General features: G+C 36.0%; 1 protein-coding gene across 7 annotated transcripts in view; it reads right to left on the reverse strand.

The window, feature by feature from the left end:
• Nucleotides 1-25,946, reverse strand: part of MED18 (mediator complex subunit 18) — a 447,146-nt gene that overhangs the window by 114,281 nt on the left and 306,919 nt on the right. For all 7 annotated transcript variants that reach the window (XM_089094358.1, XM_089094361.1, XM_089094360.1 and 4 more), the window contains one exon: nt 7,704-7,820. In XM_089094358.1, the coding sequence (XP_088950484.1) occupies nt 7,704-7,820 (117 nt within the window). The remainder of the gene's footprint in view (nt 1-7,703; nt 7,821-25,946) is intronic.

Raw genomic sequence — 25,946 nt, forward strand, 5'->3', positions numbered from 1 at the left:
TGAAATTACAGTATATCTTCCGGTGAACAGTAGAAAAGACTATTAGTTGTCATTATGACACTGAAGAAACTACACGAAAAACGGCATTTATCGTCCGTCTTAAGCACTTCAAAACCCTTGCTTGGGAAGGCCATACTCAAACACGGTGTCGACAATGATTTCATTATTCTAATAACTGAACTTTTTTTAAATTGACCGGCGGGAAATTTACAACGGCAATAAGTTTTTAGAAAACAGAAAACCAAAAATGTTTCCCCTGGCGGCACCGGTGCTTTAAAAAAAAAGTGAAACAATTTAAAAAGCCAGCGACTCCTTCAAGCAAGTTGTAGCTTCTTCAAACTTGTACGGCCAATAATTGCATGACTTGTAAAGTGTTTTCTCTAGTGAGAGTGGCAAAACCATATCGATTGGGACCATTTGAACTTCTCCACTCGCCAGTCAAACATTTTGAGGACAATCTAAGCAAATCCATTAACGATGAGAATATTGCCGATGACAAAAAACTACTTTTACTTCAAGATACATTGCGACGTGTGGACAAACACAAACCTTATCGTGAGGGACCCGCCGCCGATCCCTCTTAACAGGAAAAATCTCCTCAAGATTCAGTGCAATCAATGGAGAAGGAATTGAAGTCGAATGTTTTAAAATTGGTAACCTATTGCCACTCACCTATCGAGAATAGAGTAAAAGAGTATTATCATATCTCATGTTGGAAACTGGCAATCAAGTTCAAGTCAAGAGCACAGGGAAACAAATAATAATTCAGGGAAAAAGTTATAATCTAGTTTTTTTAATTTGTGATATGGTGACGAATCGTAAAGGACTCATATCCTTTGACGATAATCTATACACCTTTCTGTGTGTATCAAACTTTCCCAAAAGTCTTATTGGCAATAAGAAAATTCTAAAGAAACTAAGAGAATATAGTCCACCAACAACACCATTTAAAAAAGAAGAAAATTGAATATTTGAAGATACTAGCACTACTGATTTTACAACACCTGTGGCTGCTAGTCAAAAGCGCAGACGAATCGAGTTACCCACCAGTGTGCAAAAGGGGAGTGGACATTATACTACATGTCTACGTTCGAAATGGATGAAGTTCTGAAAGGTGTTTATAAAAATATTGGTAAGGCAGGAAGTTTAAGTTCCCCCAAAACGCTTTCCAGAGCCTCCGGCACCACATTGAAAAATGCAAAAGAGTATCTAGAAAATGAGCCGAGTTACACACTACACCGGAATCACAGGCTTCGCAGCAAACAATATAGACAAACTAAAGTCTTTTTCCCTCTGTATATAATGCAAATGTATCTTTTAACTCTAGACACACTTCAACAACGTCACAATGCACCCTACAAATATATTCTAGTGGCAATCAGTGTACTTAGTCGTTATGCCTATGCCATTCCACTGCGATCAAAGAGAGGTGTTGAAATTGCTCGGGCCATTGAAAGTATTCTTGAACAGTATTCGTATATAAAAAGTCAATCGGATCGTGGTAGTTAATTTGCTAATTCCCATGTGCATAAGGTTCTTTTGAAATATAATACATTACTGTTTCATAGTCAAAGCTTGATAAAGGTTGAATTGGCCTACCGTTTAATAATAAATTTTCTTATATTATTTTAATTATATTGCACATTTAAAAATACACCGGCTTTTTTTATTTATTTTTATAAAATCTTTTTGATTTATAATCAACGACCACATTAATCTCCGTCCAGCTCTACACCAAGGGATGTTCACTACAAATAAAAGACGATTGATAATCTTCTTAAGAAATACTTCAATGGCAATGAGAAGAAAAAGAAGAAGAAATTCAATGTTGGTGATACTGTTCGAATTAATAGAACCAACAATATTTTTGAAAAAGGGAATTATTTATGGAGCACTGAACTTTTTAAAGTGTCCAAAATTCTAGACACCGAGCCCACGACGTATCGACTGCGAGACATCAAAGATGATGAGAGTCTCGGCGGTTTTTATGAATATGAACTGCAAAAAGTTAGAAACACTAGTGAAATTTATCAAATTGAAAAGATATTAAAGAGTCGTACTCGTAGGGGTAAGAAACAGTTGCTTGTTCGCTGGCTAGGATACAACTCAGATTTTGATTCTTGGGTCAGTGCTGAAGATATTGACAATGCCCAATGATTTCTATGTGACTTTCATGTCCAATGTTTCTGATCCTCTCTACAATGACTTGAATAGAACAAGTGATTTTTGGACAAAACTCTCTCCTACCATCAAATTCGACGACGGGAAGTATGAAGTGACTCTTGTCGACTATATTTTAAAGATACCTACGACATCCTGAGAAAGGATCGTAAATATGAAATAAAAATTAGACCCTATGATTGGCCGCCGCCATCCTCAAGTGATCAAGAACAAATTCAAAAAATCAATTGGATGGATTATCCATACATTGAATTACCCTACGAGGAACTCACCCGTAGGAATGATTTATGTCGTTGTATTAATAAAAGAATTTCCTCTTGAAAAAGGGAGCTTTTCATTTCAACTATTCAAAGGACGAGGCCAAGATCTACATGAGTTCGACTATTGACAATGAATAGGTTTTTCTTAATGACAATCTAAAGGATGTTCTTTACTTTAAGTTCAATATAATCAATGGTAAAATTAAGAAAAACACTCATTTCATTTTTTCTTACTGTCTACCTGTCTTCTTTACGAACACCTGTACATTTTCCTACGCTTCCTGTGTGGAAACATCTCGGGTTGGTAATTCAAATGTTCCCCTTCCTACGAGTTCTTGAACGAAAAACCAATCAAGAACATATTCACCACTACAATATAAAGCATCTTCAGTATATTCCCGTAAACACTTCCTATTTGGAACTCTGTCAGTTAACACTAAGAACCGAATTGGGTGATCCAATAGCAATTTCAAAAGGTTTGGCTGTGATTACATGTCATTTTCGACCCAATGTTCAAAAGCAAGATGTCTAATAAAAAAGTGGTATTCACTTGTCCTAATATTGACTGCTATGTTAATACTCTTGGCCCAAGACAACAGGGCAATGGAATTGACTATTACAAAGGACGCTCGTCAATGTCTGGCTACGCTCTTGGCAGTTGTTTTGCTAAGCTGTTTCGCTCTTCACTACCACTGGCTAGAAAATATCTTGTACCGGCTGCGACAGATTTTGCATCCTCTACACTATACGATTGGGGCTCTGGGAAGGATTTAAAAAAAAGTGCTACGGAAAATCTTAGGTCCAGTGCGCGAACCCTTGGCGAGAAATTAAAACAGATTGGTAAAGGCTTAAAAAGGTCAAGAAACACTGTATCCCTCATCAGTCTCCACTCAGGTCGGAAACGAAAGACAACACCCCTCTTGTCAAAGAAAAGAAGGAAAATCCGACACGTAGCGTAACCAGAAGTCCCAGGAGGAAAATTGTTAGATCGAAACTAGATTTCTTCTTCTAAAATGTCCTACCTACCTCATAAGGATTCTCAACCTTCAATCACCACCTCATTGAATCTATTGAATGCTGAAAATGTTGATGTGAGTGTCAAGCATGGATACTATGAACAATTTTATCCACAACAACCCCTCTCCGATAATATCCACTTTAAAATTTATTCCAATGAAGACTACTTTTTGGACATGTCTTCAACATTTATTGATTTGCAAATGAAAGTCCGGAAATCCGATAATACAATGCCAATTCGGGGCGATGGAATATCCTATGAAAATTGTATACTACACAATTTATTTCGTCAAATCAGTGTCTACATCAATGGCACGCTGGTGAGCACAAGCAACAATCTCTCAAATTATACAAGCTATATGCAATTCATGCTGATGACACCCAAGTCATACAAAGAATTTGAGAGGCACCTCCAATGGATATGAATATATTACTAATACTGATAGTACATATGCAATTAAAAATGCTACAACTAGTGAATTGCATCTAGTTGGAAAAATATATCATAACATATTTAACATAACCCACTAGATGCCACCCAATATTAAATTGTATTTAGAATTGACGCTTGCACCATCCAATTTCATTTTGAGAAAAGAACTAGCTGTCATATCTGATGTAAGTCTCTCCATAAGTTCGGTAATACTACATGTGCGCAAACAACAAGTCATGAGTTCTGTTGCTTTGGCCGTGGAAAAACTGAGAGCCAATGGCAACAATATTAAATTACTTGTTCCTCATAAAATCCCCAATCAACGTCATATTGCTATGGGGTCACACATCTTCACCGATTCATCCCTTATCAATGGTGAAATCCTGCCAAAACTTGCGTTGGCATTTTTAAAAAGCGCCAGTGCAATAGGATCATGGACTGAATGCCCAAATAAATTCGAGATGTTTGGACTTTCATCTCTTGTGTGCAAAGTAAACGGCATCACACTCTACAATCTATCTTTTGATAAATCCTATAGAACATTGCACGAGTTGACCATGCAAACCCTAGATCATGACTCTCAACTATTTGAAAATGGTATAACCGAAGATATGTTTGCTAAAATACATGGTATCATTGTATTGCATTTGTCGGGTACACAGGATATGAGTATAGTACGTACGGGGAGTGGGCGTTTAGAGTGTACATTTGTCGACCCACTGGCTGAGAGTATTGCACTAATCTCACTAAATCAATATGAACCCTATTGGGAAATTACTCCCGAAGGCAGTGTTCTACTAGACTTAGCGCCATGAACACCAGTCAAATAATCAATGTATTTAAGATGGACCCCTACATGTCTCAGTACAAATCCAATTGTCTGCCCTCGGACTTTCTTGGAAAAATTCAAAGTGTCAACAATACCTTAATTATTGTTAATAGCAGTCCGTCGACTGTGCTGACGGGTCATTGGCTGTGCATCTTTCAAACAATTAAAGCGATTTAATTTTTTGATCCTCTTGGTCTACCATATACATTCTAATCACCCCACATCAGCAACTATATCGAGAGTAGTGGGAAAACAATTATTCAAAATCAGAAGAGGGTGCAGGATCTAACGAGTAAAAGCTGTGGCTTCCATACACTACTATATTTTGTGTTCCGATGTCGCGGCTATACTTACAAGCAGTTTCTCCACATTTATGTTGACAATCCACGTCTGAATGACTTTCTAGTGGAAAATATCCTCTCAGACCTATATAGTATTGATTTCAGTGTCCTAAGAGTAAAGTGCTAAAAAAATGTTTTTGAATTTGTTTATTAATAAAATGCATATATATATACAACAATGTCTTTAAATCTTCACTTTATATTTCTTCTTCTTCGATGTATAGGCAACTATCGTGAACCACCAATGCCGATAAATAATCTGAATTCACTGTATATTTATCTTGATTGACTGCAAAGTCAGGGTCACATTTTCTACAGTACAATGTAACTTCACTCTTGCCATATCTCTTTGTATAGTCAATGATACTGTTTGCATTCATATTTTGAAATTCACGAGTTTCAATCTGTCTATTTAAAGCAATATCACATACAATGTTTTCAAATGGTGAATCACATTCGGTAACTGCCAAATAAAAATCACTTAGCTTATAGTCATAGTAGGTGGTGTCATCACAATGATGACGTAGAATCCAGATTGTCTTGTTACACCAACAGTTGAATCGTAGACCTGACTCCACCTCCTAGAATAATTTAAAACCATGACGATACCAATCTCGTTGAAATAAACTAAAATCACGTTTAGGATTCTTTCCAATCATAGCGAAGTAAATATTCTCCCACTGATCACATTTATCATTGTGACAATTGGAGCACAGGTGTCCTCTCGGGTAAGAGTCACACACCTCTTCAATACATGTAGTACATACTTTTATTTTTAATTCATATAATATATTTAATTTAATAGTATTAAATAATTTAAAACTTTCACTATAGCAATCAATAATTGTACAATTCTCACATTGAGTCCAACTGCCAAGAGCGTACATGCACAATGGACATATATAGAACATTTTTCGGTTTCCGATGTCAACTCACTCAAAACTAAAATGAAACTGATCCTCTTCGTTCGATAAATTCAATGAGAGGGATATGGGGGAGAGGAGTAGCTCTGTGCCGTTACCTCATTTAAATGATGGGGGGAGCCATCTACATTGAATCCATTGGCAATCTTTTCAAAAGTATATCCACTATATGATTCTGCTTTTTTCCAATTAATATATCAATAAAATGACTATAAGCATTTGAATCACATTTTATAAGTTTCATACAATAGTCCAATTGAGGAGAATCAGTCCTCATTATATTGTCATGAATTCACTGACATGAGAATATCCAACGTTGAAGAGATAACTCGAGGAAAACATCCTCCAAAATCAAATGTTTTTCCATAAACACTAGATTTGATCTAATTCTCTCTTTCTCAAATTTATTCATTTTTCAATTCCTTCACTATAACTGTTGTATCAAGAATGGGAACGAGTCATGACCTATACCCAGAAAATAAAGGAAACATTTTAACTTTCTAGACATTTTTATTGAATAATTACAACAACAACAACAATAATATATAGCAAGTACAATCAGAGAAAGTGTTTATTGTCTTCGATATGTTTAACTATTGAACATTGAAGTTTATTCAGATGTGCAATATCAACTTTTGCGGCGAATCATAATTGATCCTCCATTTTAAATTTGCTCAAGGATATCACATATCTTGCATATACTGCATCCCATTCCAGACAAAGCCGCGATCCTTTCGTAATTTCCACCGCAATGTTTGGTGCTCTTGTACTATTATCATCAACTCCACTATAAACTTCTAATATGGTAAACATTCCACTCATCGCCATCACAAATATATATCCAAATGAGTAAAGTCAAACTGTTCTTCTCACTCCTTGAATTCTATTCACAGACTAATAAAACTATAGCAAAAATCCTTTCTTTATATTCACTCCGCCGCTACTATGTAAACAAGCCCTCTGATTGGCTAAGAAGGGAAACATGTGATCTAACTGTTTCCGGGAAACTCATAACATTTGGCTTGAACAACAACATCAAATAAATCGACCTTGACATTCGCTGAGAGCGTGCACTTACAACAACAACAACATCGACCTTGACATTCGCTGAGAGCGTGCACTTACAACAACAACAACATCGACCTTGGAAATTTAGGTCATTGACCCCATTAACCACGTGTTCTCCCCAGGGACTCTATGCCCATATATGGTGTGCTGTCACGAGTCAATAAGGCCTTTCTACTCACACAAGAGGTTTTAGTACCAAGAAGGTCTTATAAAACAGGCTTTTCAAAAGTAAGAAATAATGTAGTTGAATTGTGAAAATATGTGATAGGAGTACATCAATGAAATTAAAGCAGACTTTTAACTTTGTAATTATAGGAAATCAATTTCTCTTTTTCTCTTCGCCATAATTATGTAATCACTTTGCTTTCTGGTGTGGAATATTTGGTTCCAAAGGTTATACTATTTTTAATTTATAAAGCTACGCCACCACAGCAGAGAATTCATCGAAGCCGTGAAATACCGTCAAAGACAAAGAAAGAAGATACTCATATAGTTCAGGTAAGCAGAGATGACAGCAAAGCCGTCAAATACCGGCAAAGAAAAGGAACAAGAAAGGTAAGAAAGAAGATACTGATCTAATTCGGGTGAGCAGAGAAATCGTCAAATAACTTCAGAGACAAAGGAAAAAAAGGTAAGAAAGAAAATACTTACCTAGTTCGGGTAACCCAATGTACCTAAGATGCAAGGGCATATCGGGATGCTTCAATGATTTTCTTACTTTCAGTATCAATGGCTGAGGAGCTCCGATTTGTCCAGAAGTTGCTGCTCCTAAATAAGGTAGTTGTAGAAAGATAAAAGGGAAGTTCTTTTCTTAAGCAATAAAAAAACAAACAAAAGACTTGGAGACACATAGAAAGGGACATGATCAGTACACAAATATACGTTATATCTTAAATTTTCGGACAAAGAAGGCTAAAAAAAAAGTCAAAGTAAAGTAACTAGAGAATTGACTTTTTATACATTTTTTCTACAAAGTTCCACTTTTATTTTCAAGATGATTTGATTCATCCGAAAGATGATTTTTGGATGATTTGCCCCCAACCACATATTGCACTCCCGGCCGAAGGCATTGAATCAGGAGATCGGTACCTGCGCAACACAGACCTTTGGTCAGCATCCGGAAAGTTTCTTTTTTAGGTTTATTTTCAAGGAACTTATTGCTCCAAATTTAAGAATCAAACTTTTCTGATATTTTTTTATTTCAACATCAGGGATTAGGTGTATTTACTTGATGCCCATAAACAGGGGTATTTTAACAAGCACTTTAGAACTGGATGGGTTGTCGATAAAAAAAAATAAATAAAAAATTTGTACCAGCTTTTGTCCAGGGGCTTTGCCTAGCTTAGCCCACTTCTTAAAGCTAAATGTTTTTACAGTAGTAACACCCGTATTTAGTTTAGTTCTGTCTTTCACATCTAACCTCATACCTCATATTTGTTGGATTCTGTATATTTTGTTAGGCTGAACGTTGGTATTGTAACGTTGCTTACATCTGTTCCATTTCTATCCCTCTCGATTTTACTGACTCGTACAGCTCATTTCTAATCCACTTTCCATCTTTCTGACGATTTGCTTCATACCATGGGTGCCCATATGGGGGGGGGGGCAGATGCTCCAGCCCCTCTCTGGCTGAATGATACTGCCATATATTTTATATTTTTGTTTTGAGATTTGTATTTTACAGCATTGAAAGTGTCGATTAGACCAGGTAAGCCCCCCCATAAAATTCAGCTTATGGGCACCCATGCTTCCTACACTTACTCATATCCGGCGAAAGCACATTTAAAAAAAAGAAGAATATTACGTTTAACTTGTGACTTACAGATTAAATTGACAGGGACGGAAATTGGAGGAAGGAATTGCCCCTCCTGTATTCTGGAAAATACCTTTTTTGGTATTTTCGTTAAAAAAAATGAAAGAAAAATTAAAATCAACCAGGTTTGAACATATTTTTTGTATCTCCATTTAAAGAAAAATCCTTGCCTCCCCCCATTTTTTTTTAAATTGACTCTATTTTGCCCTGAACCAAAGCATTTTGACAGTTAATACTTCAACCAACTATGTTCGTAAAATATACTATTTGACTGAACCCAGAACATACACAAACGTACAATTTAATTTGGATTAATTAAAAAAAAACATAGTTCTTCCGAGGGAAGTAAAGAGTGAAGTAGAAACTTAAAACGAACAAAAATTATTACTTCACAGCCTATCTAAACATATATAAAAAAATCTAGTGCAATTAAATCAACTAGTGATATTTCCCTATATTTGTAGGATTACAGGAAACTAGCGCTTTACTGAAAACACAAAACAATATAGAAGTTTTGGTACGGTAAAAGTAAACCATTTAAGGACCTTTTTAACAGTATAACAGCAAAGCATTTTTAGATTGTTGCTTTATTATTATTTTTTCGTTCAATTTGGCATCACTTCTGCACAACGAGCTCAGTTCGATGAGTAACTAGATTTTTGGATCTGAAAAGGACATTTAATGATTATTTTGTAGTCAAGTTTGAAGTAAAGCGATCTTGTTAGTGTTAAGGCTACAGACTCGCTTTAGAATTTGTATCACAACATGAAATTTTCCGTTTTATAGAGAGGAATAACCGGATTTCCAGAGTTCATATTACGGTTGATACGTTCTTAATCATAGGCAGCGCGCTAGCGCTGCCTAAGTAAAGAACGATATGGGCACAATGTGTGTTTTTTTATCCACCCGGGCACTTAGTATCGAAGGAGTTGTCGTAGAAACTTCGAAAAGGGCTCATTCGATTGTAAATTGGAGTGGCTAGTGCCCTTTTTAATAGTCGACAGTCATTGGAGGGCAACTAACCCCCCCCCCCCCCAAAGCCCATCAGTCCCCCACACACATCCAATTATACGTTTGAGATGATCCTTCTGTGCAGCGTAGTTCATTCTCAGCTAGAATTTATGTTCTTGAAGAGGACCATCCCGTCCAACCTACGGGACACAGGCTTCAAGCTGTGTCATGGGGGATATAAGAAAGATGTTTGTGCAATATGCTATGAATTATTTTTTCCTTTAGAGCAGGGCACTTCATATGGAAGAGGTCGTCGTAGGAACTTCAAAAGGGGCTCATTCGATTGGAAATTTAAAGTTCTAGTGCCTTTTTCACAGTTGACAGTGTTTGGCGGGAAGCTAGCCCCCCCCCCCCTCACGCCCATTAGTCCCCCAAAAACATACAATCAAAATTTTCAGATAACCATTTTGCTCAGCGTTCCTGATTTCCAGATATAAAATATGTTTTTGAGGAGGACACTCCCCCAGAACCCTTAGGGCAAGGGTTTTAAGTTATGCCCTGGGGGCATATAAGGCTTTTGTAGAAGGTGTTGTCGCAGAAACTTCCAAACAGGCTTATTCGATTGGAAATTCAAAGGGCTAGTACCCTTTTAATAGTCAAAATTGATTGGACGGCAACTAGCCCCCCCCCCCCGCCCATCAGTTTCCCACAAACCTCCAATAAAAATTTTGAGATAGACTTTTTGTTCCGAGTTTTTTATTTCCTTATATAAAATATTTTTTTGAGGTGTTAACTCCCTCGCAAGCATCGGGAAAGGTTTATAAGTAATAACCTGGGGGTAAATATTATTTTTACTGACGTCGGTGGTGTAGAAAATTCAAAAAAGGCACAGTAGTGTAGAAATGAAAAGGGCTAGTGCCCATTTTATTTTTTGACATCTTTTGGATGGAAAATACCCCCCCCCCCCCCAACCACGTCCACCATTTCCCCAAACACATCCAATCAAAATTTTGAGATAGCCATTTTGCTCAGCGTAGTTGATTTCCAGATAGAAAATATGTTTTGAGGAGGAAATTCCCCCACAGCTTTCAGGGCAAGGGTTTTAAGTTATGCCCTGGGGGCAAATAAGGTTTTTAAAGAAGGCGGTGTCGTAGAAACTTCAAAAAAGCTCATTCGATTGGGAATTCAAAGGGCTAGTGCCCTTTTTAATAGTCGAAAGTGATTGGAGGGCAACTAGCACCCCCCCCCTTGCCCATCATTCCCCCAAACATATCCAATAAAAATTTTGAGGTAGCTAATTTGTAAAGCGTAGTTGATTTCCAGATAGAAAATATATTTTTGAGGAGGACACTCCCCCACAGCCCTCACGACAAGGATTATAAGTTATGCCCTGGGGGCATATAAGGTTTATATAGAAAATTGTTGTATAAATTATAGGCAGCATGATCGCGCTGCCTCAGTAAAGAACGGGGACACTCAAAAACGAGACACGAAACGGGGACTAAGTAAAGAGGAGGACACTCCCCCACAACCCTCAGTGAAGGGTTTTAAGTTATGCCCTGAGGGTATAAAAGAACGATGTTGGCATAATGTATTATTTATTAATTATTTCCTTTAGAGCAGGACACTTTGTATCGAAGAAATTGTCGTGGAAACTTCAAAAAGTGCACATTCCATCGGAAATTGGAGTGGTTTGGGCCCTTTTTAATAATCGAAAGTTATTGAAAGGCGACTAACACCCCTCTCACGCCCACTATTTCCCCAAACACATCCAGTCAAAATTTTGAGATGGCCATGTTGTTTAACGTAGTTGAACGTTCTGGATATTTTGCCTTAGAGGAAAATTAGCACCCTACCAGACCTGAAGATAAGTTTTGTAATTTATGCCCTGAGGGCATATAAGGTGCTAATAGACAGCGTTGTTGTCTCCAAGAGGGGTCATTCTATTGGAAATAAAAAGGCTTAGTGCCCTTTTTAATAGTCGAAAGAGATTGAAAGGCTCGACATTTTTATAGTAAAGATCGAAGTGGGTATAATGTATTATTTTTTGTTGTTGTTGCTGTTTAGACCAGGGCACTTCGTATCGAAGGAGTTGTCGTGGGAACTCCCCAAAGGGCTCATTCGATTGAAAATAGAAAGAGCTGATGCCCTTTTTAAAAGTCGAAAGTGATTTGAGGGCAACTAATCCCCCTTCCACTGCCACCCTCCCATGCCAACCCCCCCATTTCTGGTCTTGAAATTCAACCAAATCAAAATAGTGTAAGTGTATCCAAGCTATCAAAGAAAGTAAACAGATTTTTTTGCGAATGTATCAAGTTTTCCGTTTCGGGTCAACTAGAGGAAGTATGAAACCAAACTAAACAGTACTATTTGTGTCCAGATTTTTAAAAGGGTGTATGTTGTTAAAAATTGTTGAAAATATTTCTCCTGCATATAAATAGCAGGCCAAACTATAAAGTCTTTAAAAAACCAAAAAGATTTAAAGTATCATTTTATTTTTCGCTGAAAAGGCTATGTCAATATAAAACGAAACAAAATTAATTAAAAAAACGTTTTCCATAATGTAAGTTTTTTAAAAAAAGTAAAGAACTCCATTAAACCAAAAATGAGAAAATATCAAATAATCTACCAAGCGCGAAACTACCACAAATCAGCATCGATAAATAAATGAAACCCAAAACGAACAGAAATTACAATAATTAAAAGAGTCAAACTCAAAACGAGCAGAAACTAACATAAGTTGGGCGCAAAACACAATTTGCACTTTACTGTGAAAATACAAATGAATATTCATTGTCAGTTTAATTTACATATACTGATATTTAGTAATCAAAATGTCAATATTATTTGATTTATTAAAGTTATAAAAGTAAAAACGTTTATATTTTTTCAGTAAAGTGCAAATTAAAAATTAAAGTAAAGTAAAGTGCAAGAAAAAAGCATTATAGATTACTTTGTTATAGATTAGTGTAGCCTCCTTCTCTCACTGTAAAAGTCTACAACCTATTCGTCATTGGCGCTTTACTGAAAGCCAATTTAATGACAAATATTTTCTTTTGTACTTAATATTGAAAATAAAATTAAAACTATAGTAAAATTTCGAACTGATGAGCTTTCAGAAATTAATATGATTATCCATCAAATCTTCAGTTTAATTTATTAGCTCTTTATAAAGTTCTTCAAGACGAATATAGTTTTACTATAAACAAGAGTTTGGATACTGCCCCCTTCCTTAACTGTAAATAAAAACCAAAAGCCTACTGCGTCATTGGCGCTTAACTGAAAACGAATTACATTACAAATATTTTCTTTTACATTTCTTACAGCATTGAAAATAAAAATAAAATTACAGTAAATAAATTCTTGAACTGATGGATATTTCAACAATTAATAGCATTATACAAGAAATATTCATATTGATGTTGTTATACTTTCCAAGACTGTTCAAGACGCCTATAGTTTTCGGTAAAGCGGCAATGACGCAGTAGGTTTTAGACTTTTAAAGTGAGAGAAGGAGGCGATACCCAAACTCTTGTTTGTAGAGATTTTTGTTCGTTTCAAGCTTGATTTGCATATTCACTTAAAGTTTCACTCGTTTGAAGATTTATCTATTAATTTACATTAGAATCTATTGTATGTTTGTTTCAATTGATTGTTTATTTAATTTCTGTTCGTTTTAAGTTTCATTTATACTTCAATAGCAAAATATTTTTTTTCGTTTAAAGCTTGATTTTCATATTAAAACTAAGCATTACTCGCTTTAAGATCTATTTATTCATTTATATTATTACTTGTTTTATGATTTTTGCTATGGTTGTTTATTTAATTTCTGTTCGTTTTGGGTTTCATTTATTCTTTAATAGTAATTTCTGGCCGTTTTGAGTTTGAATTTTATCAGGTAATTTTGTCTGCAGAGCTTAAGTTTAAAATGGCCTTTACTTTTCTTTGAAAAACTTATTTTTTGGAATTTCATTTATTAATTTTTATTAGTTTTTGATTGCAAAAAGTTTCAAGTTTCTAAAAATTCCTTATTTCAAAATCAAACTTAAAAAAAATCAAATGTTCATCAAAGTATCAAAACTCGTATCAAAGTAACAATTTCATAGCGAAAAAATTGGTTTGGGTCAACCTCGGAGTTTTTATTATCTGATATTTTAACTATTTTTAACAAAGTGGCTATCTCAATATTTTTATCGGATGGGTTTGAGAAAAAGGGCTTGGGGGGCTAACTGGCGTTCGGTCTCTTTTGACTCTTAAAAAGTGAACTAGAACTTTCTATTTTCAATCAAATGAGCCCTCTCTGAAGTTTATACGAGTATCCTTTCTATAAGAACCATATATATCCCCAGAGTATAACTTACAACGCCTGTCCCTGGGACCTGGGGGCAGGGGCGGATAAATAAATTTTTTAAGGGGGGGGCGCAAAATAGGTTGACCCGACAAAAAATTTTAGGGGGGGGGCAAAATAGGTTGATCCGATAAACTTGCGTTTGGAGCAAGTCTAATCAACGCAAACTTGAGTTAATTAAGTAAATTGCACTACTGTAGACTACGCTAGGGGGCACAAGCCCCCCTTGTCCCCTGGATCCGCCACTGCCTGGGGGGTTGTGTCGACCCTAGTTTTAATTTCTGATGTTTGGACAATTTTTAACAAAATGGTCACCTCAAATTTGTATCAAATGGGTTTATCCATCCGATAAACCCAAAGGACTGGAGGGCGGGAAAGGCTAGTTGCCCACCGATTTCTTTTTTACTCTGAGAAAATGAACTAGAGCTTTTAATTTCCATTCAAATGAGCCCTCTCTGAAGTTTATACGAGCATTCTTTTCATAATAACCATATAAAGCCACAGGACATAGCTTACAATGCCTGCCCTCCAGGACCTGGGGGGGTTGTGTCGACATCGAAGTTTTTGTTATCTGACCTTTGAACTATTTCACCTTTGACTCTTAATAAGACACTAGAACTCTCGATTTCCAATCGAATGAGCTCCCTTTGAAGTTTATACGACGACCCCTTCTATAGGAAGGGCCTCTGGGAAAACAATAAATAGAGTGTGGGCGGAGGCTAGCTGTGCTCCGATCACTTTTGACTCTTAAAAAGTGAATTAAAACTTCCAATTTCCAATCAAATGAGCCGTTTATGAAGTTTATACGAGGATCCCTTCCATAACAACCATATATGCCACCAGGGCATAACTTACAACGCTTACCCCCGGACCCTGGGGGGCTGTTTCGACACCGGACTTTTTGTTATCTGAACTTTGAACTATTTTTAACAAAATGCCTATACCAACATTTTTATATGAGGCATTTAGGGCGTGACGGGGGGGGGGCTAATTACCCTCAGATCTCTTTTGACTCTAAAAAGGTGAACAAGAACTTTCAGTTCACATTCAAATGAGCCCTCTCCGAAGTTTATACGTACATCCCTTCCATAAGAACTATATATGCCCCCAGAGCATTACTCATAACACCTGCCTCGTGACCCTGGGGGGGTTGCGTCGACAAAGGAGTATTTCTTATCTGACCTGGGAACTATTTTTAATGAAATGGCTATTTTAAAGGTTTTATCGGATGGGCTTGGGGAAAAAAGGATGTGTGGGGGAGGGCTAGTTGACCTCGAATATCTTTTTACTCCTAAAAAGTGAACAAGAACTTTCAATTTCCAATCGAATGAGCCCTCTCTGAAGTTTATACAAGCATCCGTTTCATAAAAACCATATACGCCCCCAGGACAACACTTACAACGCCTGCATCTCGGTCCCTGGGGGGGGGGTGTTGACACCGGAGTTTTTGTAATCTAATTTTTGAACAATTTTCAAAAGACTGGCTATCTCAAAATTTGTAGCGGATGGGTTTGGGGAAAAAAGAATTGGGGGGGGGCTGGTTGCCCTTAACTCTCTTGACTCTTAAAAATTGAACTAGAATTTTCAATTTCCAGTCAAATGAGCCCTCTATGAAGTTTATACGAGTATCCCTTTCATAAGAATCATACATACCTTTAGGGCATAACTTAGAACGCCTTCCCCTGGGTCCTGGTAAGTTGTATTGAGACCGGAGTTTTTATTATCCGACCTTTGAACTTTTTTTTTTAACAAAATACATATATCAAAATTTTCATCACATGGGTTTGAAAAAAGAAGGCGTGGGGGGGCTAGTTAACCTGGGATCTCTTTTGACTATTAAACAGTGAGATCGAACTTTAAATTTCCAATCAAATGAGCCCTCTCTGAAGTTTATACGAGCATCACTTTCATAAGAACCATTTTTGCCCCAAGGCATAACTTACAACGCCTGCCCCCGGGCCCCTGGGGGGTTGTGTCGACACCTGCGTTTTTTCATCTGACTTTTGAACAATTTTTAACTTAATGGCTTTCTCAAAATTTTTATCAGATGCATTTGGGGAACAAGAGGCGTGGGGGGCTAGTTGTCCTCCAATCTCTTTTGACTCTCAAAAATTGATCCATAACTTTCAATTTCTAATCAAATGAGCCCTCTCTGAAGTTTATACGAACATCTCTTCCATAAGAACCATATATTCCCCCAGGACATAACATACAACGCCTGCCCTCGCGCCCCGGGGGTTGTGTCGACTCCGGAGTTTTCGTTACATGGTCTTAGAACTATTTTAAAACAATCGCTATCTCAAAGTTCTTATCAGATGGGTTTGAGGAAGAAAGAGCGTGAAGGGGGGGGGCTAAGTGCTCTCCAATCTCTTTTGACTCTTATAAAGTGAACTAGAACTTTCAATTTCAAATCAAAATAGCCCTCTTTGAAGTTTATACGAGCATCCCTTTCATAAGAACCATATATGCCCCCCAGGGCACAACTTATATCCCTTGCCATGAAGACTGTAGGGGGAGTGTCCGGCTCAAAGATATAATTTCCAGAACTTTCAACTAAATTGAACAAAATGGCTATCTAAAAATTTTGATTGGATATGTTTGTGGAAAAGGTGGGCGTGAGAGGTGTGTTACTTGCCCTCCAATCACTTTCGACTATTAAAAAGGGTACTAGCCCTTTGAATTTCGAATCGAATGAGCCTTTTTTGAAGTTTCTACGACAAAGTTTTCTATAAAAACCTTATATGCCCCAAGGGCATAACTTACAACCCTTGCCCTGAGGGTCGTGCGGGGAGTGTCCTCCTCAAGAACATAATTTCTTATCAAGAAATCAACTACGTAGAACAAAATGACTATCTCAAAATTTTGATTGGATGTGTTCGGGGAAATGGTGGGCGTGGAATGGATGTTAGTTGCCTTCCGATCAATTTTGACCTTTAAAAAGGGTACTAGAACTCTCGATTCCTAATCGAATGAGCCCTCTTTGAAGTCTATACGACAACCCCTTCCGTATGAAGTGCCTCTGGGAAAAAAATAATAAATAATAAAACATTTGAGCCGTATGGCCTTTACTACAGGCAATGTTATAGCGTTGCCTCTGATTTATTTATTTATTATTTTTTTTCAAAAGTCAGATAACAAAACTCTATGGTCCTTATAAAAGGGATGCTCGTATAAACTTCAGAGAAGGCTCATTTGATGGGAAAATGAAAGTTCGAGCTCACTTTTTCATAGTCAAAAGAGATCCGAGGGCAACTAGCCCCCCACGCCTTCTTTTTCCAAACCCATCTAATGAAAACTTTGAGATAGACATTTTGTTAAAAATAGTTCAAAGGTCGGATCAGAAAAATTCCAGTGTCAGTACAACCCCCCAGGGCCCGGGGGAGGCCGTTCTAAGTTATGCCCTAAAGGCATGTAAGGTTCTTATGAAAGGGATGCTCGTATAAACTTCATAGAAGGCTCATTTGATTGGAAATTGAAAGTTCTAGTTCACTTTTTAAGAATCAAGATGTCTAAGGGCAACTAGTCTCCCCCCAACACCCTTTTCCCCCAAACCCATCCGCTACAAATTTTGAGATAGCCAGTTTTTTTTTAAATTGTTCCAACATGAGATAACAAAACTCCGGTGTCAACACAACCCCCGAGGGCCAACGGGATAGGCACTGTAAGTATTGTCCTATGGGCGTATATGGTTTTTATGAAAGTGATGCTCGTATAAACTTCAAAGAGGGCTCATTTGATTGGAAATTGAAAGTTCTAGTTAACATTTTAAGAGTCAAAAGATATCTAAGAGCAACTCGTCCCCCCCCCCACACACAACCTTTTTCCCCAAACCCATCCATAACAAAATTTGAGATAGCCATTTTTTAAAATAGTTCAAAGGTCAGATAACAAAAACTCCGGTGTGGACACAACCCCCAGGGCGCGGGGGCAGGCATTGTAAGCTATGTTCTGGGGCTTTATATGGTTCTTATGAAAGCGATGCTCGTATAAACTTCAGAGAGGTCTTATTTGAATGGAAACTAAGAATTATAGTTCATTTTCTCAGAGAAAAAAAAGATCCAAGGGCAACAAGCCCCTCCCGCCCTCCACACCTTTGGGTTTATCGGATGGATAAACCCATCCGATAAAATTTTGAGGTCACTATTTTGTTAAAAATAGTTCAAACATCAGATATTAAAAATCCGGGGTCGACACAAACCCCCATGGCCCAGGGACAGGCGTTGTAAGTTATACTCTGGGGGTATACATGGTTATTATAGAAGGGATCCTAGTATAAACTTCGGAGATTGCTAATTTGATTGAAAATAGAAAGTTCTTGTTCACTTTAAAGAGTCAAAAGAGACCGAAGGGCAATTAGGCCCCTCCCATGCCTTTTTTTCCCGAAACCCATCTGATAAAAATTTTGAGATAGCCATTTTGTTAAAAACTGTTCAAACATTAGATAATAAAAACTCCGAGGTCGACACAAACCCATTTTTTCCCTTTGATATTGTTACTTTGATACCAGTGTTTATACTTTGATGAACATTTGATTTTTTGTTTAAAAAGTATGATTTTGAAAAAAGCAATTTTTAAAAACTTGAAACTTTTTGCAATCAAAAACGAACAAAAATTAATTAAAATAAACTTTCCTAGAAATAATTTTTTCAAAGAAAAGTAAAGGCCATTTTAAACTTAAGCTCAGCAGATACAAATACCTTTTAAAATTCAAACTCACAACGACCAGAAATTACTCTTAAAGAATAAATGAAACCCAAAACGAACAGAAATTAAATAAACAATCATAGCAAAAAAAATGTAACAAATAATAATATAAATGAATAAATAGATCTTAAAGCGAGTAATGCTTAGATTGAATATGAAAATCCAGCTTAAAACGAAATAAAATATTTTGCTATTGAAGCATAAATGAAACTTAAAACGAACGGAAATTAAATAAATAATTAATGCAAACAAACATACAATAGATATTAATGTAAATGAATAAACAAATCTTAAAACGAGTGAAACTTCAATTGAATATTCAAATCATTGAATATTCAAAAATCACTACAAAAAAAAGTGTGGGTATCGCCTCCTTCTCTCACTGTAAAAGTCTAAAACCTACTGCGTCATTGGCGCTTTACTGAAAACTCTATGCGTCTTGAACAGTCTTGGAAAGTATAAACAACATCAAATTGAATATTTGATTTATAATGATATTAATTTGTTGAAAGATCTATCAGTTCAAGAATTTATTTCACTGTATTTTTATTTCTATTTTCAATGCTGTAAGAACTGGAAAAGAAAATATTTGCAATATAATTCGTTTTCAGTGAATCGCCAAAGACGCAGTAGGCTTTTGGTTTTTATTTACAGTTAAGGAAGGAGGCAGTATCCAAACTATTGTTTGTAGTGAAACTATATTCGTCTTGAACAACTTTAGAAAGAACTAATAAATTAAACTGAATATATTATGCATAATGACATTAATTGCTGAAAGTTCATCAGTTCAAAATCTTACTATAATTTCAATGTTTATTTTCAATTTTAAATACAAAAGAAAATATTTGTAATATAATTCGTTTTCAGTAAAGTTCCAATGACGCAGAAGGATTTAGACCTTTGAAGTGAGAGAAGGAGGCGATACCCAAACTCTTGTTTGTAGTGATTTTTGTTCGTTTCAAGCTTGATTTTCATATTCAATTTCAGTTTCCCTCGTTTTAAGATTTATATATTCAGTTATATTAATATCCATTGTATGTTTGTTTGCATTGATTTTTTATTTAATTTCTGTTCGTTTTAAGTTTCATTTATACTTCAATAGGAAAATTCTTTTTTTGTTTTAAGATTGATTTTCATATTCAATATAAACATTACTCGCTTTAAGATCTATTTATTCATTTATATTATTACTTGTTGTATGTCTTTTGCTATGTTTGTTTATTTTATTTATGTTCGTTATGAGTTTCATTTATTCTTTAAAAGTAATTTCTGGTCGCTTTGAGTCTGAATTTTAACAGGTATTTGTATCTGTTGAGCTTAAGTTTAAAATGGCATTTACTTTTCTTTGAAAAACTTATTTTTCGGAAAGATTTTTTTAATTATAAATAATAAAACATTGGAGTATGGCCTTTACTATAGACAACGCTATAGCGTTGCCTCTGATGGGCCGTGAAGTAATAATTTTTATTAGTTTTAAGTTTCTACTTCGTTTTTTACTTCCCTCGGAAAAATTATATTTTTTAAATTAATCTTTGCTTTTTTTATGAAAATCTGAGTTAGAAACAACAATGCCATGATCTTTTTTATTTATAAGGAATAGTTTCTGTTCGTTTTAAGTTTTAATGTTGCTTCTTAGTTTCAGTTCCAAACTTATTTTTTCTTATTTAATTTCTAATCTCCTCCAATCTACGGAAGATGAGATACCTCAACCCTTATAAAGGAGCTGAACTCAGCTCAGCAATAATTGAAGGAAAAAATTAGTTTAGAGTGGATAAAAAATCAAAAATCAGTGTCGTTTCTTTTTGTAAAAAAAAAAATAAATAAATAAAAAAAAATAGATCTTTAATTCTTTGTTTAAGAAAACCAAATTTAGTAGCACTTAAGAAACTAGCTCTAGGCGAGTAGCTTCGACACAAAAGTTTAACTAAGCGGACAGGTTTGAATATTGATATGCTTGTGGAAAATTTTGCTAGTTCGACAGAAATGTGCCTTTAGACTTAGGGAGTTATTTTACCTGTCCCTAAATATGTAAGCCACTCATTACTTAGAAATGAATCGAAATTTCAAAAAACGATCATGTCTCGTGTAGGTACGATAAATGGTATTTTAAGCTGAGTTTGTTTTCATTTCCAAAATTTTATGAAGAATTACCTGAATTCTCCTACAGAACTGTTTTCATTTGTCTTTCTTCCTCTTTGCATGCACAATCTTAAGTATGAAGAGAATATTATGGTCGAATTGTCCCAGGAAATTTTCAGCAGGGATTAAATTGTCTGGCAAAATATTTTCGTAAAAAATATGGGTAAAGTCCACAAGGGTGCTGCAAGGCGACACGTCCCTTCTTATTGCACAAAAACGTTTCTGGCGGTTATTTTAATCCTTTATTTAACTGAAGTGATTTGTTTCATAATTCAGGGGTGCATTATTAAGGAGGGGTGGTATATCTTTGTGTAAGGAGGAGGAGGATAATATCCTACACAAAAAACTGTATATCTAGTCTATTGCGCTATCGAATAGATAGTATCATCATAAAGGGCCATATGACACAAAAAGTGTAGTTTGGGTGCCATTTCCGTACTAGAAAGGTTGGAAATGATAAAATAGGTGCTATTATAATCTCACTGGTTCAAAACTCTAATTCGAATAGAGAGTACAATCATAAAGGGCCATATGACACAAAATTATAGTTTGGGTGCCATTTCCGGAGTAGAAAGGCTGGGGATGATGAAATGGGTGCTATTACAATCTCAATGGTTCCAAACCCTAATTCTGAACCCAAAACCCATTCATTAGTTATCCCATTACATTATCTTGAGCCACTATACATTCTTTTATGTGCATGTTTTACTTTTTCTCAGCTTCATGGTAGGGCTAAACGGAAAGCAGGTCGTCCCCGTCTGGGGTGGGAGGACGTCATAAAGAAAGATTTAAAGGAAATGGGAACTTCGTGGGCGGGTGTAAAAAGGGAGGCTTTAAATAGATTGGGGTGGAGGAGGAGCGTGCGTAGCTGTGTTGGCCTCAGGCGGCTTGGTGCTGCGATGAGTTGTTAGTAGTAGTAGTAGTATTTAACCTACTTAATTAATTTATTCTATTTATTCTATTTATTTTTGTTTCGATAGTTTTTATTTTATTTATATTTTATTTTCTTCTCTTTTTGATCTTCTGTCTGTGAGTAAGTGATCACTTTAAATTTTCTTCTGTTTTTCATCTCTGAGTAAGTAACTCATTTGTCTTTCCCCTTCTTTACAGGCCAATGAGCCTTTGGAGGAATAGTAACATGTAATATGTATAAATATTTAATGAAGAATAAATCTTATCTTATCTTGAGGTTCACAATTTCTCCCTATTTTATATTCCCCCCCCCCCATCAGCCCTCTTAATATTAGCTACGCCTTGTCTTCATTACGACTTTTTCAGAAAATGTCGCCCGTGCTTTTTTAGTTTTTCAGGTCTCCAGTCTCCGTCTCCAGGTCTCCAGTCCGCCCCAGTCTCCTTTTGTACTTTTTAAGACTCAAAAAGGCAAATCGGGCGCAATTGAAATGACTTTTTTTTTCAGGAGCGTTTGTTTTTCGATTAACAAAAAGCTGTTTTTACTCGGCCAACCTCGCCTGAAAAAGCCATAATGAAGACAGGGCTTTATAAATCACCTACTGACTAGCAGAAACTAGAAGGCTTCTGTAACAAAAGAGAGTCCGTGGAAAAACATGGGTAATGTCCACAAAGGTGCTGCTAGGTGACATCTCCCTTCTTATTGCCAAAAATGTTTCTGGTGTTTATTTTAATATCTTATTTAAGTTAAATAAGACATTAAAATAATTTAATTATAGTGATTTACTTTATAATGCAGTGGTCTATAGTTAAGGAGGGGCGGTAGATCTTTGTGTAGAGAGGGGGGGGGGGGGGGAGTAAGAAAAAAAAAGTTTGACAACTGACAACTAAAAAAATATCACAGAAAAAAAAAATGCAAATAGGTTTTTAGTACCATGATTTCTCTATAGGCTATAAATTACAAATAGTTTTATCCTGTCAATCAAATAGTGAAAATAAGTAAATAATTTGAATAAGCAAGCATAACAATAAGTAATTCTTCTTTTAATATACAACTTTGAGTGGTTCCAGAACCACATACCTACACTTCTCCAACCCCTAAGTGACAAGGGGTTGGGGTCAGGGGCGTAATTTGCTATGGGGCAGAGGAAGCAACTGCCCTTCCCAGACATCAGTTTTCCCCTAGACCCTTGTTTACCATCCAGCTAAAATTTAGTTTCTCCAAAAATGTTTTCAAAATTAAGATAAGTCTGCATAATTCAAGCATCCACTGAAACAGATCAGTTTTCATTAGTACAGCTTTACATATTTTATTACTATGTGGCTTTCAGTTTTCTCTGTCATTTTAACTTGATTTGGGAAAAATTGGCTCCAACTTTGACCCCCCCCCCCCGCAGGATTTTGACAAAAGTACGCCATTCGTTGGGGTATGGATTTAATGATCTGTCAAAAATGTCGTTGCAAACCATGAACTGGATGACCTCTATTCCCTTTTGAATCAAAATGCTTGACGAAATACCTTCCTGGGACATGCTTTAAAAAATGAGTGGATCACATTTACAAAAATAGTAAAATTATCTTTAAAATAGTCATATAAGTGACAAAACCATGATTTAAAGAAAAAAAAATCAAGCGGGAATTGAACGCAAGACATTCTAATTTAAAGCCCAACGCTGTACTAACATAACCACGCCTGTAACAAGTCCAATTTGATATATTGGTGTTTGTACCTTAATTGCGTAGCTTATTAAGGGGGCTTCGAGGAGGAACATACGGAAGGTGTTCTTACAAATCTCCAGTTAAGGATTTTGGACCATAATTATTACAATGATATCGTTAATACTTCCAAGCTTTGTACTTCAGAAGTGACACCAAAAGTGTTGTTTTTAGTGCTAAATCACACTTACAGATAGTAGAATTGAGAAAAATCACGTAGATATGAGCTATAGCTTTCAAGTGAGTCATTAAACGTCACTCTAAAAATTTCTGGCAGCCCACTAGCCCACTGGTGGGCCCACTTTTTACCCACTGGTAAAAATTTATGTTAGCACACTGAAGTACGTAGATATGAGCAATATCTTTTATATGAGCTATTAAAATCTGTTTAAGATGTTTGGTAGACTACTAGCCCCACACCTTGAGAAATGGCACAAAAAGTGTCATTTTAGTGCCATATGGCACTTGCAGATGGCAAAATTTCTAAATAACACGTAGAAAGGAAAAATAGGTTTTGAATGAGCCATTAAGCATCTCTCTGATGTTCTGGTAAACCGCTAGCCCTGGAAAAAAAGGAAAAACCGGAAAAAAAAAAAAAAAAAAGAAATAAAACGGGAGACTGATCAGTGCTACCCATGCAAAACAGTGATTTTCGTTGTTGTTCAAGTTGGGGGACTGTAATTTCTCTGTACTAGGTTTTCGACCATGCTGATCTCAATGGTATACTTTTCATTTTGATATGACGCCATCTTCGGGGGGTTTCAGGTTTTTTGTCGGAATCACCTTAAATTTCTTTTCGCAATAATTTTTTACTTTTAATACGAACCGAGATAATAGTTACCATTCCTAAATTAGTGTCAGATGTCATTTTTTTTTTTCACTAGGCAGTTTTTTCTAATTTTTTTTTTTTTTAAATTTGGGTTATACCATGATACACCATGGTTAAACCATGCTGCAACCATGATATAAAGCATTTATATTATCACGTCCACCCCCCCGCCTCTAGTTGTCAATTAAGTTTTATCAAAATTCTTTTTGGTCAGAAAAATGAGGGGGTCTAGTTCCAGGCTCTGCTAGTGAGAAAAAAAAACAAGCATAAAGCTTCTAAGTATATTGCCCCCTGATCCCAAACTCATACATTACTTATTATTTTCATTAAGATTCTTGTAATTTCCATATGAATTCCTTATGTTTATAGACCCTTCCCAACCAAAATAAATTCCTGTATATGTATTTGCAAGGAATAATGAAAAAAAACTATTTAACACGAATAAAAAGTTCTGAAACGATAAACTCATTTTGCTAAGCAATATGTTGTTTTAAAAATTTTCAGAAAACATTAACATATTTTCATTTTACTTCTCAAATAAAGCAGTTCTATACAGAGTTTTATCTCTTCCGCTTCTATCTCTGTGTGTCTGCCTCTCTTATTCGTGCGCTTGATTTCAAACACACTTCCTATCGTTCAAGGAATTCCAAGCTTCACACACTATCTCAATCACAAAAAACATACGAGCTTAGGATATTCGAGGCAACAGTGATAAGCGTAGCTTAGTACGGCGTTGAGGCGTAGACAGTAAAAAGCCCGAGCAAGAAAACTTGAGACATCGTCTTACAAAAAGATGAAAAAAAAATTCGTAGGCCTAAAATAGAGTCAAACAGTTTGTGGTAATGAACAGTAAGTAAGGAGCGACTCGGCCTAATAGTAAACAAAACTCTAAAATGAATTTTGATAACAGTATTTACATCAACAGTAAATACAGGAAAGGTGTGCGAAAGCACAGGATGGCTGGCCCCCTACCCCCCATTGCACTTCCTGGCTGAAGGGCCAAGAAACGGAAATCAGCACCGCCGGTAGGGACTGTAAAGTCCAATGCCGTATTATTTACTTTTTTTTTAATACATCAAAGCAATTGGCTTTTTATGCTGATTCTAAACACACAAAATTCATTTGTTGTCCATCAAAAACTACGATATTACCTTATTCTCAAAAAAAGAACAAAAAAATCCCAAAAAGTTGAGAGGATCTTAATGAAAATCCCACCATAAGATTCGGCATACCGGAGAACTCAACTGCCGAAGTTTCAGCTTCTACCTACAAAAATGTGGAATTTTTTATTTTTTGCCAGAAGAAAGATCACGGATGCGTGTTCTTTTTTTCCCCAGTAGTGATCATATGGAGCTAATGGTCCTAGAAGATCGTGAGAGGGCTCATTTGAACGGAAATCAGAAGTTCTATTGCCTGTTTTAAGTGGTCAAAAAAATTAGAAGGCACTAGCCCCCCTCCCTCGCTCCTTTTCCCCCAAAGACATCC

The sequence above is a fragment of the Artemia sp. Qi Xiang Cuo genome, chromosome 9 (genome assembly GCF_049724085.1).
Source record: "Artemia sp. Qi Xiang Cuo chromosome 9, ASM4972408v1, whole genome shotgun sequence".
NCBI classification, from domain to species: Eukaryota; Metazoa; Arthropoda; class Branchiopoda; order Anostraca; family Artemiidae; genus Artemia; species Artemia sp. Qi Xiang Cuo.